This window comes from Aegilops tauschii, chromosome 2 (assembly GCF_002575655.3).
Source record: "Aegilops tauschii subsp. strangulata cultivar AL8/78 chromosome 2, Aet v6.0, whole genome shotgun sequence".
Lineage (NCBI taxonomy): Eukaryota > Viridiplantae > Streptophyta > Magnoliopsida > Poales > Poaceae > Aegilops > Aegilops tauschii.
The window spans coordinates 396,245,027-396,259,424 of record NC_053036.3 but is presented as its reverse complement, the minus strand read 5'-3'; the positions used below and the strand labels follow the sequence as shown (position 1 = coordinate 396,259,424).

Below are 14,398 nucleotides of genomic sequence, written 5' to 3'. Positions count from 1 at the left end.
GGAGAGGTATCTCTGGGCCCTCTCGGTAATGCACATCACTATAAGCCTTGCAAGCAATGTGACTAATGAGTTAGTTGCGGGATGATGCATTACGGAACGAGTAAAGAGACTTGCCGGTAATGAGATTGAACTAGGTATTGAGATACCGACGATCGAATCTCGGGCAAGTAACATACCGATGACAAAGGGAACAGCGTATGTTGTTATGCGGTTTGACCGATAAAGATCTTCATAGAATATGTAGGAACCAATATGAGCATCCAAGTTCTGCTATTGGTTATTGACCGGAGATGAGTCTCCGTCATGTCTACATAGTTCTCGAACCCGTAGGGTCCGCACGCTTAACGTTTGGTGACGATCGGTATTATGAGTTTATGTGTTTTGATGTGCCGAAGGTTGTTCGGAGTCCCGGATGTGATCACGGACATGACGAGGAGTCTCGAAATGGTTGAGAAATAAAGATTGATATATTGGACGACTATGTTTGGACTTCGGAATGGTTTCGGGTGAGTTCGGGCAATTACCGGAGTACCGGGGGGTTACCGGAACCCCCCGGGGAGTCTAATGGGCCATATGGGCCTTAGTGGAGAGAGAGAGGGGCGGCCAGGGCAGGCCGCGCGCCCCCTCCCCCTTGGGTCCGAATTGGACTAGGGAAGAGGGGGCGGCGCCCCCCTTTCCTTCTCCCTCTCTCCTCCTTCCTTCCTCTCCTACTCCAACTAGGGAAGGGGGGAATCCTACTCCCGGTGGGAGTAGGACTCCCCTTGGGGCGCGCCATGAGAGGGCCGACCCTCCCCCTCCTCCACTCCTTTATATACGGGGGAAGGAGGCACCCCATGGACACACAAGTTGACAGTTGTCTTAGCCGCGTGCGGTGCCCCCTCCACAGATTCCACCTCGGTCATATCGTTGTAGTGCTTAGGCGAAGCCCTGCATCGGTAACTTCATCATCACCGTCATCACGCCGTCGTGCTGATGAAGCTCTCACTTGACACTCAGCTAGATCGAGAGTTCGTGGGACGTCACCGAGCCGAACGTGTGCAGATCGCGGAGGTGACGTACTTTCGGTACTAGGATCGGTCAGATCGTGAAGACGTACGACTACATCAACCGCGTTGTCATAACGCTTCCGCTTTCGGTCTACGAGGGTACGTGGACAACACTCTCCTCTCTCGTTGCTATGCATCACCTAGATGGATCTTGCGTGTGCGTAGGAATTTTTTTGAAATTACTGCGTTCCCCAACAATTCCCACCCACGGCTGTATATTCCTATGTATCATTGAGTTACTGCCATCGTATTGCAAAAAGCCCTATATCATGCGGACGCCTAGGACTACGGCATCGCGTGCCACCATGTCCCAAAAATTCACGTCCAGTATATAGTACCAAATTACAGATAGAGAATATAGTACCATGTCAACGTGTGGGGCTGTGGGGTATCCCACCCAGGCAATAATCAAGGAGCCACCCCGCAAAAAAATCAAGGAGCCGATAGAAATGTGCAACATGCATGATTCTTGTTGCAAACATTCCATTAAGCAACCATAACAACTTACCCCTTTTTGGATAGGATCTTTCTCCCGTCCATATCCCCTCTGCCTCCCGTCCACCTCCCCTCCGCCTCCCGTCCACCTCCCCTCCGGATCCCGTCCACCTCCCTCCCGATCCCCTCCGCCTCCCGTCCGCCTCCCCTCCCGCCATCGCCGGATCCCGGCTGGGTAAAGCCCGTGTAGGGGGATGATGGCGGTGGCGGGGCGTCCCTCCGTCGCGGCTTGGAGGTGTGACTGTGATGGTGGATCTTCAGTTGGCGCCTCGGGACGACGTGTGTGTGGCCATGGCGCCGGTGACGCAGCGTTGAGACCTCCTCTACCTTTGGTTGTCTTCATCGTCGGTCCAAAGAGATCTGGTCAGTGGGTGTTGCCTCGCGGTGGCTTCCCGGCGACGGATCAAGTGGAGGAGGAGATGGTGGCCTAGCTGCTGAAGCGGGTGAGGACGCCGCCATCATCGGCGACGCCCGCGGGTGTCGTTTTCCTCGTTGGAGGTGATGGTGGGGGCGTCCCTCGCTCCATTATTTTTAGGGGAAACCTCGGATCTGGAGGAGTCTACCATTGACAGCGGCGCCCGTGGGCGTCGTAGCCCTCGTTGGAGGCGTTGAGGGGCCTCCTGGATCAAATGATGGGGACGTCTTCGTCGTCACCCCATGGGGGCATCATCTTTGGAGACATTCAAGGGTTGGACGGACATGTGGACGGCTTGGTGGTTGGGCGTCAGTAGGTGGTGGAGGGTGGATCTCGGCGTCCGATGGGTGGCGATGGACTCGTGCAGGAGGACGACGTTGTTTGGCGTCGTGGTGGCATCGATGGCAGAGAGGCCTGGCAAGGTCGATGCGTCAGAATCTGATCTGATGATGGATCGGTGGGTGAAGGAGGTGACGGCCATTGCAGCGTGCGCATGTGGTGCCCACTGAAAGTGCGCCGGACCGACGTGTAACCCAGTCCACGTATATGGCTTGGATGGGGCATCAGACACTAGATGTTAGGTCTTGGTGCGATGTCTGTTTGGTATTAGGCTCGGACATTCGGCACCCCTTCATCACGGGGATAGGAGTAGCGACAGGTGTTGTCAAGATGATGGCTTCAGCTTTACTGATGTATTAGCTTTGTATAAGGACTTTATGAATAATTAATAAAATAGCTGCATGCATCGCCCAGATGCAGAGGCCGGGGTACATCCTCCTTTAAAAAAAAAACTGACCCCTTTTCATTTTTGCTTCCAATGACACGATTTTGCCGTCTCAACATGTATCCTAGGGTTATCAATCTACAGTTCAACAAGTCATGAGCCGAGTCTCCAGTGTGCATTTTAACCCTCCCTAGCCTAGCTACGTACCTGTGTTCGGCTGTCTAGGTCCAAAAGGAAAGGAGGGAGATCCACTCGAAATCTCCATCTCCCACACGCAAATGAGCTACCAAAACCTGGCCACCGGCCGGATCTTTATCCTCACCTATCAAATCGGTAAATAAGACACAGCACGGAGCTTGCCCACGTGATGGATGGATGGATCGCTTGCCTTTCCTTGTGTCATTGCGTCGTGTGTGATGGACGGGTGGAGACGTGCACCATGAGGTGAGGTGTGATGGCCGGCCGGTCCGGTCCGTCAGGCGTTGGTTGGCGGCTACTTCCGTGGTGCTTCGCTGCCTAAAAGAAAGAAAATAATGCTATGGAATGGAAACGGGGAGGAGTTTGCTGAGGAGATGGCGAGGGAATGCACGGTTGGTACAACTCCACTATGCTGCTCGCCCTCGCCTCGCCAAGGAGTAGTGTAGTACTCCTACGAGAGAGACGCGCTGACTTGATCGTCGGTTAAATTGCTTGGATGGAAACGAAAGGCCTCTCAACAACAACTGCGCACCAACTGGTACAGTAGTGGTACTAGAATCACACCAGGTTGCAGTTTAACAAGTGTAGGATAGCGGAGGGGAACTTTTGGTCTATGGGGACATATGCATCCTATATGGAAAAAAAATTAGTAATTCAACAAAAAGTCAAAAATTCCTGAAAATATTTTTGAAATAAACTTGACCTTCTATCGTACTCGTGAGAAATAAAATCCACAAAAAAATATCCTTTTGACTTCTTTTCAAAAAAGACAAATTTTTGGCTAAAATAGTGTGAATAGTGACCTATAATAGCAAATAAATTTTGCCTTTTTTGCTGTGAGGTCAACTTTTGTTTTTTTTTCATCGGCATTTATATATCAGTGCAAAAGTAAGTCAAGTGTTTTGTCAAAATAGTTCTTACATATTTTGACTTTTTATTAAAATATTAAAAAAATCCCCATATAGGATGCATATACAACCAGAAACCAAAGTGTATTTTCCATAGGATAGCGTACTATTACATTTGTAGTACTGGCTGCAGGCCTGCAACTGCAAGGAATGCTCTCACATAATGAATGATTGGTATTTCTTTTGATACGAGTTTAAGGTGCGCTATGCAAACTTCCAACAGATGACAACACACCCACCGTCAAAATGGAATTTGCAAATCTCGCCAAAAAAAATTGGAATTTGCAGCTGACGTCTTATCTACTTAGTCAGTTTTGACATTGCAAAAATCCAACTGAGCCCAAGCTCATATGCTCCCTTTATGAACAATAAATTCAAATAAAATTTAAAAAAACTAGAATTTTTACACATGAAGATGAAAGACTCTTCTAGGTGCTTGCAAATTTGAGCTCATATGGTTTTTTTACCGAGCTCCTCGGATGTCATCTCGGTGCGAAAATTTGCAAACACCTAACAGAGTCGCTCACCTTTGGTGTGTATCTTTTTTAATTTTTTGAATCTGGTCGATATTATTGTGAGTTTACTGTTCACTCGGGTACTGATGCGAAACGCTGACATTGCACGTATAGCTATTTAATAACACTTGGAGCTCCAAAATAGTAGTAGCAAATTCTCAGACAACATAGGAATATATACATTTCTTTTCTTGCCATCCAATTAGGCAAAGCAAAAATGTTTTCACTAAATGATCTACTCTACACGCATATAACTACAAAGAGAATAGAGAAAAGTAAACAAACAAACAAAACCTCAAGAAACTCCATGTGTTCTTGCCACCGGGGGAGGCGAGGGACGAGCCATGCAATGCCTGATGGCATGCCATGCATGCCACGTCACATGGTGGTGGACCCATCGGTGCACGACCGCGACAGGGCCGCCTCGCCGCCGTCCGGGCTATCCTCGTGCTCCTCGCATGCCGCAACGGCCCGCTCGAGCACGCCGACCACCTCGCTCATGGAGGGCCGCTCGCGCCCGGGCAGCCGGACGCAGTCCGCGGCCAGGTACCCGACGTAGGCGACGGCCTCCATCTCCCCCGGCGTCGGCAGCGGAAGTCGGATGTCGAGCACCCGGTGCACGCGGTCCGACTCGATGTACGGCACGGCCATGTCCACCACGTTCCTCGGCGTGCCGCTCCCCTCGTACCTCTGTATCACCTTGCACCCGGACAGCAGCTCCAGCAGCAGCACCCCGAAGCTGTACACGTCGCTCTTGTCCGTCAGGTGCTGCAGCCGGTAGTACTCCGGGTCCATGTACCCCACCGTCCCGGCCGTCACGCACGGCTCCTCGCCGCCGGCATTGTCTCCGGTGCCCAGGTTCTTGAGCAGCGAGAGGCCGAAGTCGGACACCTTGGCGGACCAGGAGGCGTCGAGGAGGATGTTGGACGACTTGATGTCGCGGTGGATGATGGGCGGCACGGCGTAGGTGTGCAGGTACTCGATGCCGCGCGCCGCGCCGAGGGCGAGGCGGAGGCGGGACGGCCAGGAGGCGAGCGGCGGCGAGAGCGGGGCGGGGCGCTTGTGGAGGTGGTCGTGGAGGGTGCCGTTGTGCATGAACTCGTACACCAGGATGTGCTCGCCGCCGTCGGCGCAGAATCCCAGCAGCCGGACAAGGTTCTTGTGGTTCAGGCGGGAGAGCAGCGAGAGCTCTGAGACGAAGGCCGACTCGTGGTTGACGCGACGCGCCGCCGCAGCGGCGGCGGAGGATGAGGCGCCCGAGTCACGCCGCTCCGCGCGCTTGATGGCGACCTCGCGGCCGTCGGGGAGGGACGCGCGGTAGACGGCGCCGAAGCTGCCGGAGCCGATGCGGTGGGACGGCGAGAAGACGTCCGTGGCGGCCCGGAGCGCTGCCAGGGGGAACTGCTCCACCGTCGTGTTCGGGCCCTTGGAGAGCAGCATGCTGAGCCGCCGCGGCACGCGCGGCACCGGAGTTGTCATCGGCTCGGCGTGGATGCGCCCGGAGTCATGGGAGCAGCTGCTGCGGCTGCGGCTGCGCCGGCGCAGGCAGTAAGCGACCAAGAGCGCGCCGACGAGGACCACGAGTCCTGAACCAGCTCCAAAGCTTATCATTGCGATCACAAGATCGCTCGGCCGCCGCTTCTTCCTCGTGTGAGAGGTCGACGCCCGCGGGTTGGACGTAGGCGCCTGCGCATTCATGGGAGGAGTGTAGCCGCAGGGGTAGCAGATGGCCGCGCCACCGCTGTCACAGAGCATCGCGGAGCCTGACCAGACGCCGCACGGGCACGACCTTGCCGGCGCGCACGGCCCCGGCAGGACCTTGTCGAACACCTTCCTCACCCCGCCGGCAACATCTCCGCCCCAGCACACCAGCGAGTAGTCGGACATGAGCACCCCGCACACCACCTTCCCCCTCGCTTCCAGAGCGACGAACTGCTCCTGCGATATCTCCGGCGGCACAGCCGCATCCTCCTCCGGCCAGCAGGAGACCGTCCAGTTCCCCCACAGCACGCACGTGAGAGCGTCGCCCACCGCCACCGTGGACACAGCGCGAATCAGCTTCGGCGGCGCCGCGGCCGCAACAGCGGCCGCCTCTCCCCAGCACCCCAGCATGCCTCTGTGGTCCACCGCGCAGGCGTGCCTCTCACCGGCGGCGAGCAACATGTACCTGCCCCTCGGCTCCCGCCCCACCGCGTCCCCATTGCCATAGCACTTCAGCTCCCCTGTCCCGGCCACCAGCCCGCAGACGAACCCGCCGCCCACCGCCAGCGCCGAGAACCCCACCTCTTCCGGCACGGCCCCCCATTCCCACCTCCAGCACTTTATCCTCTTCTCCACTAGTCCGCACACGTACTCCCCGCCGCCGGCCACCGCAGACAGCGCCTCGCCCCTGTACACCCTCTTGGACGGTTCCTCGCCGTCGTTCAAGTCCCACCAGCGCATGGACACGGGCGGCGAGGAGATCGGGTCGACGGAGCAGAGGTACCCATCACCGGCGACGAGGGCGGAGAAGGGCGTGGTACTGCCGCCGCCATACCCGTACTTGCGGGGGCTAGCGGAGCGGTTGGTGACGCTGGCGCAGGAGAGCTGGTAGCCTGTGCCGTTGGACACGAGGCCGCAGGCGAGGTGGTGTGGGGAGGCGGTGTTGGTGCCGGCGGCGGCGATGGCGATGGTGGGAAGCGGGAAGGAGGAGGAGGAGGCAGCGAGGGGTGGGAGGGCGAGGAGGAGAGCGAGCAGGGTTAGAGGTGAGCGGGAAAAAATGGGAGACATTGGGTTGGGGGCGAGGTGGGGGATGGAGGAGGAGAAGGGGGGGAGATTGTGTAGACCATTGTCGCGTGGGGCGAGCGGGTGGAAGGAGAGCAGGAGAGGAGAGGAGAGAACGGGAGCGAGGGAAGGAAGGAGGTTTAAAGGTTGGTGTCCTTTTCATTGCCCTTTTTCTTTTTCTTTTTCTTATTTTAATAATATAGTCTTACACCCATATTGGTAATGGAAAACTGCTTGATTTTGGGGTTAAAATATAAACTGCTTCATTTTAATAATATAGTCTTACACCAATAATAGTTAAATCATGCTTGATTCACAGTTTGATCAGTTTTTTTTTCCTATTTCATATCCAGAATTCAGCTAATAATTAAGGAAATTACAATACATTATTTACTACTCCCTCTGTCCCATAATGTAAGACGTTTTTTGACACTACACTAGAGTCAAAAAAACGTCTTACATTACCTCCATCCTGATTTATTGCTAGTGACAAAATGTTAGTGCATGTCAACAAAAATTATATCGTTGGACTCATATTTAAACATAGTTTTCAATGATAATTTTTGGTGACATGCATGACATTTCGTCACTTAAATTTATGGTCAAAATTTGACACATATTACAATAAGGACCAATAAACCAAGATGGAGGTAGTAATAGTTATTTCTTCTCAGCGCACCTTTCTCCCTTCTTAGCGAGGAAGACAAATTCGTCGACGACGGGTGAAGATATATAGGGTTAGGTTAAGGTTCGATATCCACAGGGGTCACTCACCGGTGCTCAGGAATAGAAGTATAGCCAACGGAGGTGGATGACAAAATGGTAGTGCAACCATGGGTGACACCTAGAGTACCTTCAGTTGGGATGAGATTGAATAGGGAGAAAGATCGATACTGAGAAATTGAGAGGAGATGTATACGAGTGGTTATGGACATGACAATGTGATCAGTTGGATGGATGGAATGGTGGAAAGACTCAACATTCTGAAAAACACAATACAGTCAGAGCATGTTTAGGTCTAGGGTGTCAATTTGAAGAAATTGGCCAACACTAGCTAGTTAGATTATGATTCTAGAAAATTCTCACTGAATGTGTCCTTGGTGACCCCTTAACTTTAGTATGGTGATCCCTTAGCTTAGTATGGTGATCACATAATATGTCAACAACACAAAATACTTAGGAGTTAGAACTAGCGGGACAGCCACAACACATAGCCATTGTTTTTTGGGAGCATGTGGATACACGGTTACCCAGGGGTTTCTTTGGTCTTGTTCCATTTATAAGCAAACACCTACCAATTTCATGACCAATTTATAGAATAGGCAATCTCATATTCCCAAGAAAAATAGCATTTGAGCATTTAAGCCATTTTTCATCACCATGATCATTGTATTTTTCTTATTTTATTAATAAAGTCTTAGACCCATATTTGTAATGGAAAACTGTTAGATTTTGGGGTGCCTGTGGTTCTTTTTTAATGCTTGATTCACTGTATGATCAGGATTTTTTTTATTTCATATCCAGCTAATAATTGATGGAATTACAATACATGTATTAATAGTTACTATTTCTTCTCAGCCCGTCTTTGACGACAAATTCTTTGACGATGGGTGAAGATATATAGGGTTAGGTTAAGGTTTGATATCCAAAGGGGTTCATTCAACAGTGCCCAGGAATAGAAGAATAGCCAAAGGAGGTGGATGATAAAATTGTAGTGCAACTATGGGTGACAGCTAGAGTACTTTAATTGGGATGAGATTGAGTGAGGATGAAAAGTCGACACTGAGCATTGAGGAGGAGATGAAGGTGAGTGATCATGGACATGAAAATGTGATTGGTTAGATGGATGGAATGGTGGAAAGGAAGTTTTTTTCATTGATATAGAAAAGTATGTACAAATTCAAAACAAAAACAAACAAACCAGAAAATCTTCTTGTCTTTGGGCTCAACTGATTTTAGATAGACGCAGTACAGTCAGAGCATGTTTAGGTCTAGGGTGTCCACGTGAAGAAATTGGCCACCACTAGCTAGTTAGATTACGATTCAAGGAAATTCTCATTGAATGTGTTTTGGATGATCCCTTATATTAGCTTTAGTATGGTGATCGCATACTATGTTAAGAATACAAAAGACTTAGGAGTTAGGACTAGCAGGACAGCCACATCACATTACCATTGTTTTTTAGAGCAGACGGATACGCGGGTACCCAAGGGTTTCTTTGGTCATGTTCCCTTTATAAACAAGCACCTACCAATTTGTAGAATAGGCAATGCTGAGCCTCCCAAGAAAAATATTTGAGCATGTATGCCATATCTCATCACCATGATCATTGTATCTTGTTTTTTGGAAACAGAGGCAATTGAAGTGCCTCATTGATTAATTAAGGAGAAAAGAAATAGCAAGTTAATTAATGAAAAATCATGCAAAACCGACATAGACAGACCACACATGTGAATTACTCACGAAGCATGAAGCCCCATGGTCGGTCAGACGATCAATCCGACAAGCATACCCAACGCAGAACGATCACAAATATCCACACTTGTACACCTCAATGAAACCCTTAACAAGGTCACCTGGACTAAAGATGACAAGCATCATCAAATCCACGGAGACAGACCAATCCACGAAGACGGCCCGGGATACCGAGGACCATCCATTAAGCAACAACAGGTGCCTTTTGTAAGGCGCCACTCCCCTTCCCTTTGCTCCAGAGAGTCTTCTTCGGCTTCTTCATTCTATCCTTTGTAGCATTCCCTGTCAGGAAGCAACCAATTGCCTTGCCAGATCCAGGGCTAGCCACCGCCAGGCAAGTGAGGAAGTCTCAAAGCTCTTCACAGAGAGAGTCTTGGAATAAGATGCCAGCTCACCTACCCCATTAACCTTATCACACACTGACACCACCTATCCTAAGGTCACATGCAAGTGAGTGCCAATAGCATCGCAACTTTCATGGTCCACAAAGGCGAGCGAACTATTGATCAGTTAGCCCGTATGTGTATGAAACAATTGTGCCAACCCCCCCCCCCCCCCTAAAATCATGGTTGACTTTGTCCAGTCCTTGGATTTTACGGGTACCTTTTTCTTCGACCTCTCTTCCGCGATTCCCTCAACCATCGTCGGTGTCATGTTCCGCACCCTGAAACCATCCCTCTAAATCTGCGTTGGTGACACCTCCTACATACTGTAACTTATAACCCCCGCCCCAAATTCGCTTGACCTCTGTCATCACCATTGCAACCTCCATGACATCGTCACCTCTGACTCAAACTTCGCCTTGCCTCCTTCATTGTCGCTGCCACTACGTCGGTCCAAGATCGCTTTTGGCAATGTCGTCGCCGTGCAGGGTTGTCGCCGCTTCCATCTTGAGGAATCATGGATGACGAAGAAACCATATGATTAGAAGACTGAATTGAGAACTGCAAAGATTTCATGAACGTAAGCTATACACCTATATCGTTGCGCTATATTATTAGGTCTTCGATGCATGCGTCATGCATGCATAAGAATATGATCATAACTTATATTGACTGTTGTACATGATTACGTAGGAAAAGGAAGATAATTCTCTCACGAGCTTTCCTTCCTAATTTGTGAAACAACTCCATTCAATTCTTCACGTGTGACATTTGTAGTGTACCTCCAGGAGTGTCCAGAGACCAAATTCGGTCCAACGTCCCCTGAAGTGGGAGAAAATGATGTGCATTGTGCTCGTCTGAGTCGTCTCACTCGGTACATAAAAATAGACAAGAAAAAGTCGGCTAAATTGTTTTCAAGAAAGCGAAACCACATGTAAGAACACGAGTTACTTCCAGATATAGAAGCAAAACTTGTACTCTATAATCATGACTCGCTAGGAGGTACGGTTCATCCGTAAGGTGGATGATTTGTGCCACGCAGAAACTATTCTAGGCGGCTTTGCGCATATTCTTGAAGGTTTTGTGCCCACAGACATATGTGCCACCAGAAACCTTAATCATCATCAGTAGTGCAAGTCACGTGATCTGTCATATTTGTAATAGCATGGCAATTGCAACCCATAATTCTTTTGAGTCATACGCCGCCGTATAAGACATGGATGAAGATTTCATGGGACAGCAGGGAGCTTGAGACTAATCCATACGCGGTTTCAGCCTTCCAGGAATGAGGACTCGCTGACCATCAACTTAGTGCGTACTCTCTGACTGAATAGCCGAAACAAAGGTCGCTCACGCGTTCCTTCATGCGGCGACGTCCAAACTGGGGTGGATGAAAAGGATGCAACAGTCCCTTTCCGGCCCCCCTTGGAGATGCTCGATCAGACCTCCGGTGAAACAGAGATGTACATGTACGCCAGTTTGTACAGCCACTCGTTCCGAGATCGGCTGGATTGCGTTTGGATTTTACACGCCGCTAGTACGTGTCACCAGAATCAGCCCTCCTAAGGCCAACTCCAGCGTGCGACCCCATCTGGTCCGGCTTCGTCTGTTTGGGACAAAATATACAGACCACACGGCCCAGCACGCGATGGCCTGAACCCATCTGATCCGTTTTGTGTTCCGGTCGACCCATTTCGAGCGTAAACATGCACCGGGTTTGGGTCGCCGCACACAGCAAACGGACGCGTCGCTCGTCCGCTTCGAGGCCGCGTGGCAGGCGGCCACCTACCTCCCACCGACCAACATTAATGTGCACGCGTGGTCGGCCCCTCCTGTCATCCGCCTAGGCAAACGGTCACCGTCCTTCTTAAATGGGAAGCCGTGGACCGGTCGTCGTCCACACTCCCCACTCGAGCCCGTGCTGCCTCCTCAAAACCCGACACGCCCCAAACCCTAGCTCTCCCTCTCCCCGTCCTCGATCTCGTCAGCCGGCCGCCTCGTGGCCATGGGGTTCTGGAACACCGACCGCAAGGGGAAGCACGACCGTGAGGCTGGCTCGTCCTCGGGCCGCGGCCGCGGCTCCGTGAAAGAGGAGCCCGCATCACCACCGCCACCGCGTCGGGCCCCCGCGCCTGCCCCATTCACCATCGGCCCTACGGCCGGCGGCGAGCGTGACCGGCAGTACATCAACGCGGATGTATATCGGCGTTATTGGGAGACGCACCTCCCCGATAACTGGCACCTCTCCGCCGATCGGGTGCCGATCGCGCCGGTCCCGACGAGCGGCCGTGCGCGCCGCAAGGAGATCCATCGCCGCCGCCGCCACCTCCTGCCGGACGACCTGTATTACGACCCCATGTGCGCCCCCGACTCCGACCTATGGGACACGTTGTTCCGGGACGAGCACGACACGCGGCGCGCCTCTTTCTTCGCCGGCACCTCGTCGGGGCCGCGGCGGCCACATCAAGAGCGTGCAGCGGCTGCTCCCCAGGTGCGTGGTCGTACGCGGGTGCGTGGGCGTACGCGGGTGCGCGTCCTCACGCCCACGCCGTCGCCTTCACCATCTCTGCCGCCACCACCACCTCCTCGCATGACAGTGGAGGAGGAGGCCCGGCTCATGCAACGTGTCATGGAGGACTCCATGACAGGGCCGTACCTGGGACAACGGAGGCCCGGTGCGATTAAAATTTTAGGCCTCAGGTGTAGTCGTCACATAAATGGATAAAAATGATATATCTGTAAGTAAAATACGTTTAGATACATCCATTTTTCCGACAAGTAATTTCGACGGAAGGTGTATATGATTAATCATATCACCAATACAATTTCCATGGGTAATTACACCAGCCACAAGGCTTTACTTAGAAACTAGAACAGGTAGATAAAAGTACTGCCACAACCTTTGGATTGAGCAGAGTTGTAGTTAATTTTGCTGAAATTTTGTTGGGGCTTGTGAAAGTGGTTCTATTTGACCGAAGTACCGATTGAGGACGATACAGGGAGAAAGGTACGTGGTGCCTCGGAGAAATTGATGGATCGACGGGTGGATAGAGAGACGTATACGAGATGGCTAGGCGTGAGATATTTGCAGGAGTTTTTTATTCTAATAATATTTAACTAATAATGATGCACTTAATACTCTGATTAGCTAACAATTTGGGGCCCTCCGGTTTTGGGGGCCCTGTTCGATCGCTCCGATTGCACCGGCAGATATACGGCCCTGCTCCATGAACATGCACGATAAGCGTTAATGAGATGGTCTCGAGGAGATGATGGCCCTCTCTGTGGTTGGCGACGTCGCCGTCCCCGGACTGGAGATGGTCAGGACGCTCCTAGTTCCACCCTATGCTAGTTTTATTTTCCTTGATGAAGATTTGGGTTGCTCTCGCCTACCTGTTCTGCTTGGCCCAACCGCTCAGTGTTGTCTATGTTGTTGAATAGCTAGGTTGGTGCAGGAGATCAGATATTGTACTGCCGTTTGTTTAACCCAGCTGCTTTACACTGAAGATCGACGAGTGCAGGTGTGTAATGATCTGAACACGAAATGCTGCACTGTTGCCATCCTTTCCTGTTTGAATTTTTGCGTGCAAGTGGACAAAGTGGTCGTATGTCAATCTCCACTTTTGGACCAAAACCGGCTTTTACCTGGTCATTTCTTTACACAAAGGTTCAGAGCTTCCCCGGAGAAAAATTTCCCACCTGAACTTTTTAGCTTTCCACATGTGTAATCACTTGCTGATTCTTCCTCCATGATCAGTTTTTCTTCTGAATTCGTAGGATTTTAGACTTTTCTTATTTCAGATTTTATCAGGTCTCAAGTTATGAACAGGAAAACAGAACAAAAATAGTCCCGTCTTGTGCTCAAAATATTACAGGCCTGAACTTTCTTACATTTGATTACCTACCAATGTCAGTGTGAGAGCAAAGTTTTCTTCAGACCACTCTGAATCTGTAAATGGTAATTTGAATTCTTAATACATCTATGCCATCCGTTGACTATATTTCTTATTCTATTACTGATACTTCTTATTGTATTACTGATACACGCATTGTCAAATTCGTCGGGTCTATGATTTACGAAAGCAGCCACCACTGAATTTTTTGCAGACTGATGCAGCACTAGCTAAATCCAAATTATTTGCATTCGGCAGTTCACACTTACTTTACAGGTTTTAGAAACCACAAAGCATCTAATAAGTCTTTGGCTACGAATGTGACAAAGCAGAGAGACGTTCCACCGTACTTTAATCCTACCAATAATCATTAGCAGAATCCATTAAAAACAGCAAAGGGGGATCAAGTAGTACTAGTGTAGTACTGCCATAGTACTGTAAGAGTTGGTGGATCTTGAAGGGAACATCTTAACAGCAGAAAACTTTGTATGCCTCTTTTCTGCATACAGCTAAAGCTAACTCTACAAATATATACGAACTGAAATGTACACAAGTTGTAGTTGAAAAAACAGACCACTGCGAA

General features: G+C 50.6%; 1 protein-coding gene across 1 annotated transcript; it reads right to left on the bottom strand.

Moving 5' to 3' along the window:
• Positions 1-4,456: 4,456 nt before the first annotated feature.
• Positions 4,457-8,979, bottom strand: LOC109751644 (serine/threonine-protein kinase-like protein CCR4). The gene has a single exon (XM_020310525.4). The coding sequence runs from the start codon at positions 7,068-7,070 to the stop codon at positions 4,680-4,682; it is 2,391 nt and encodes a 796-aa protein (XP_020166114.3). The 5' UTR covers positions 7,071-8,979; the 3' UTR covers positions 4,457-4,679.
• Positions 8,980-14,398: the final 5,419 nt, after the last annotated feature.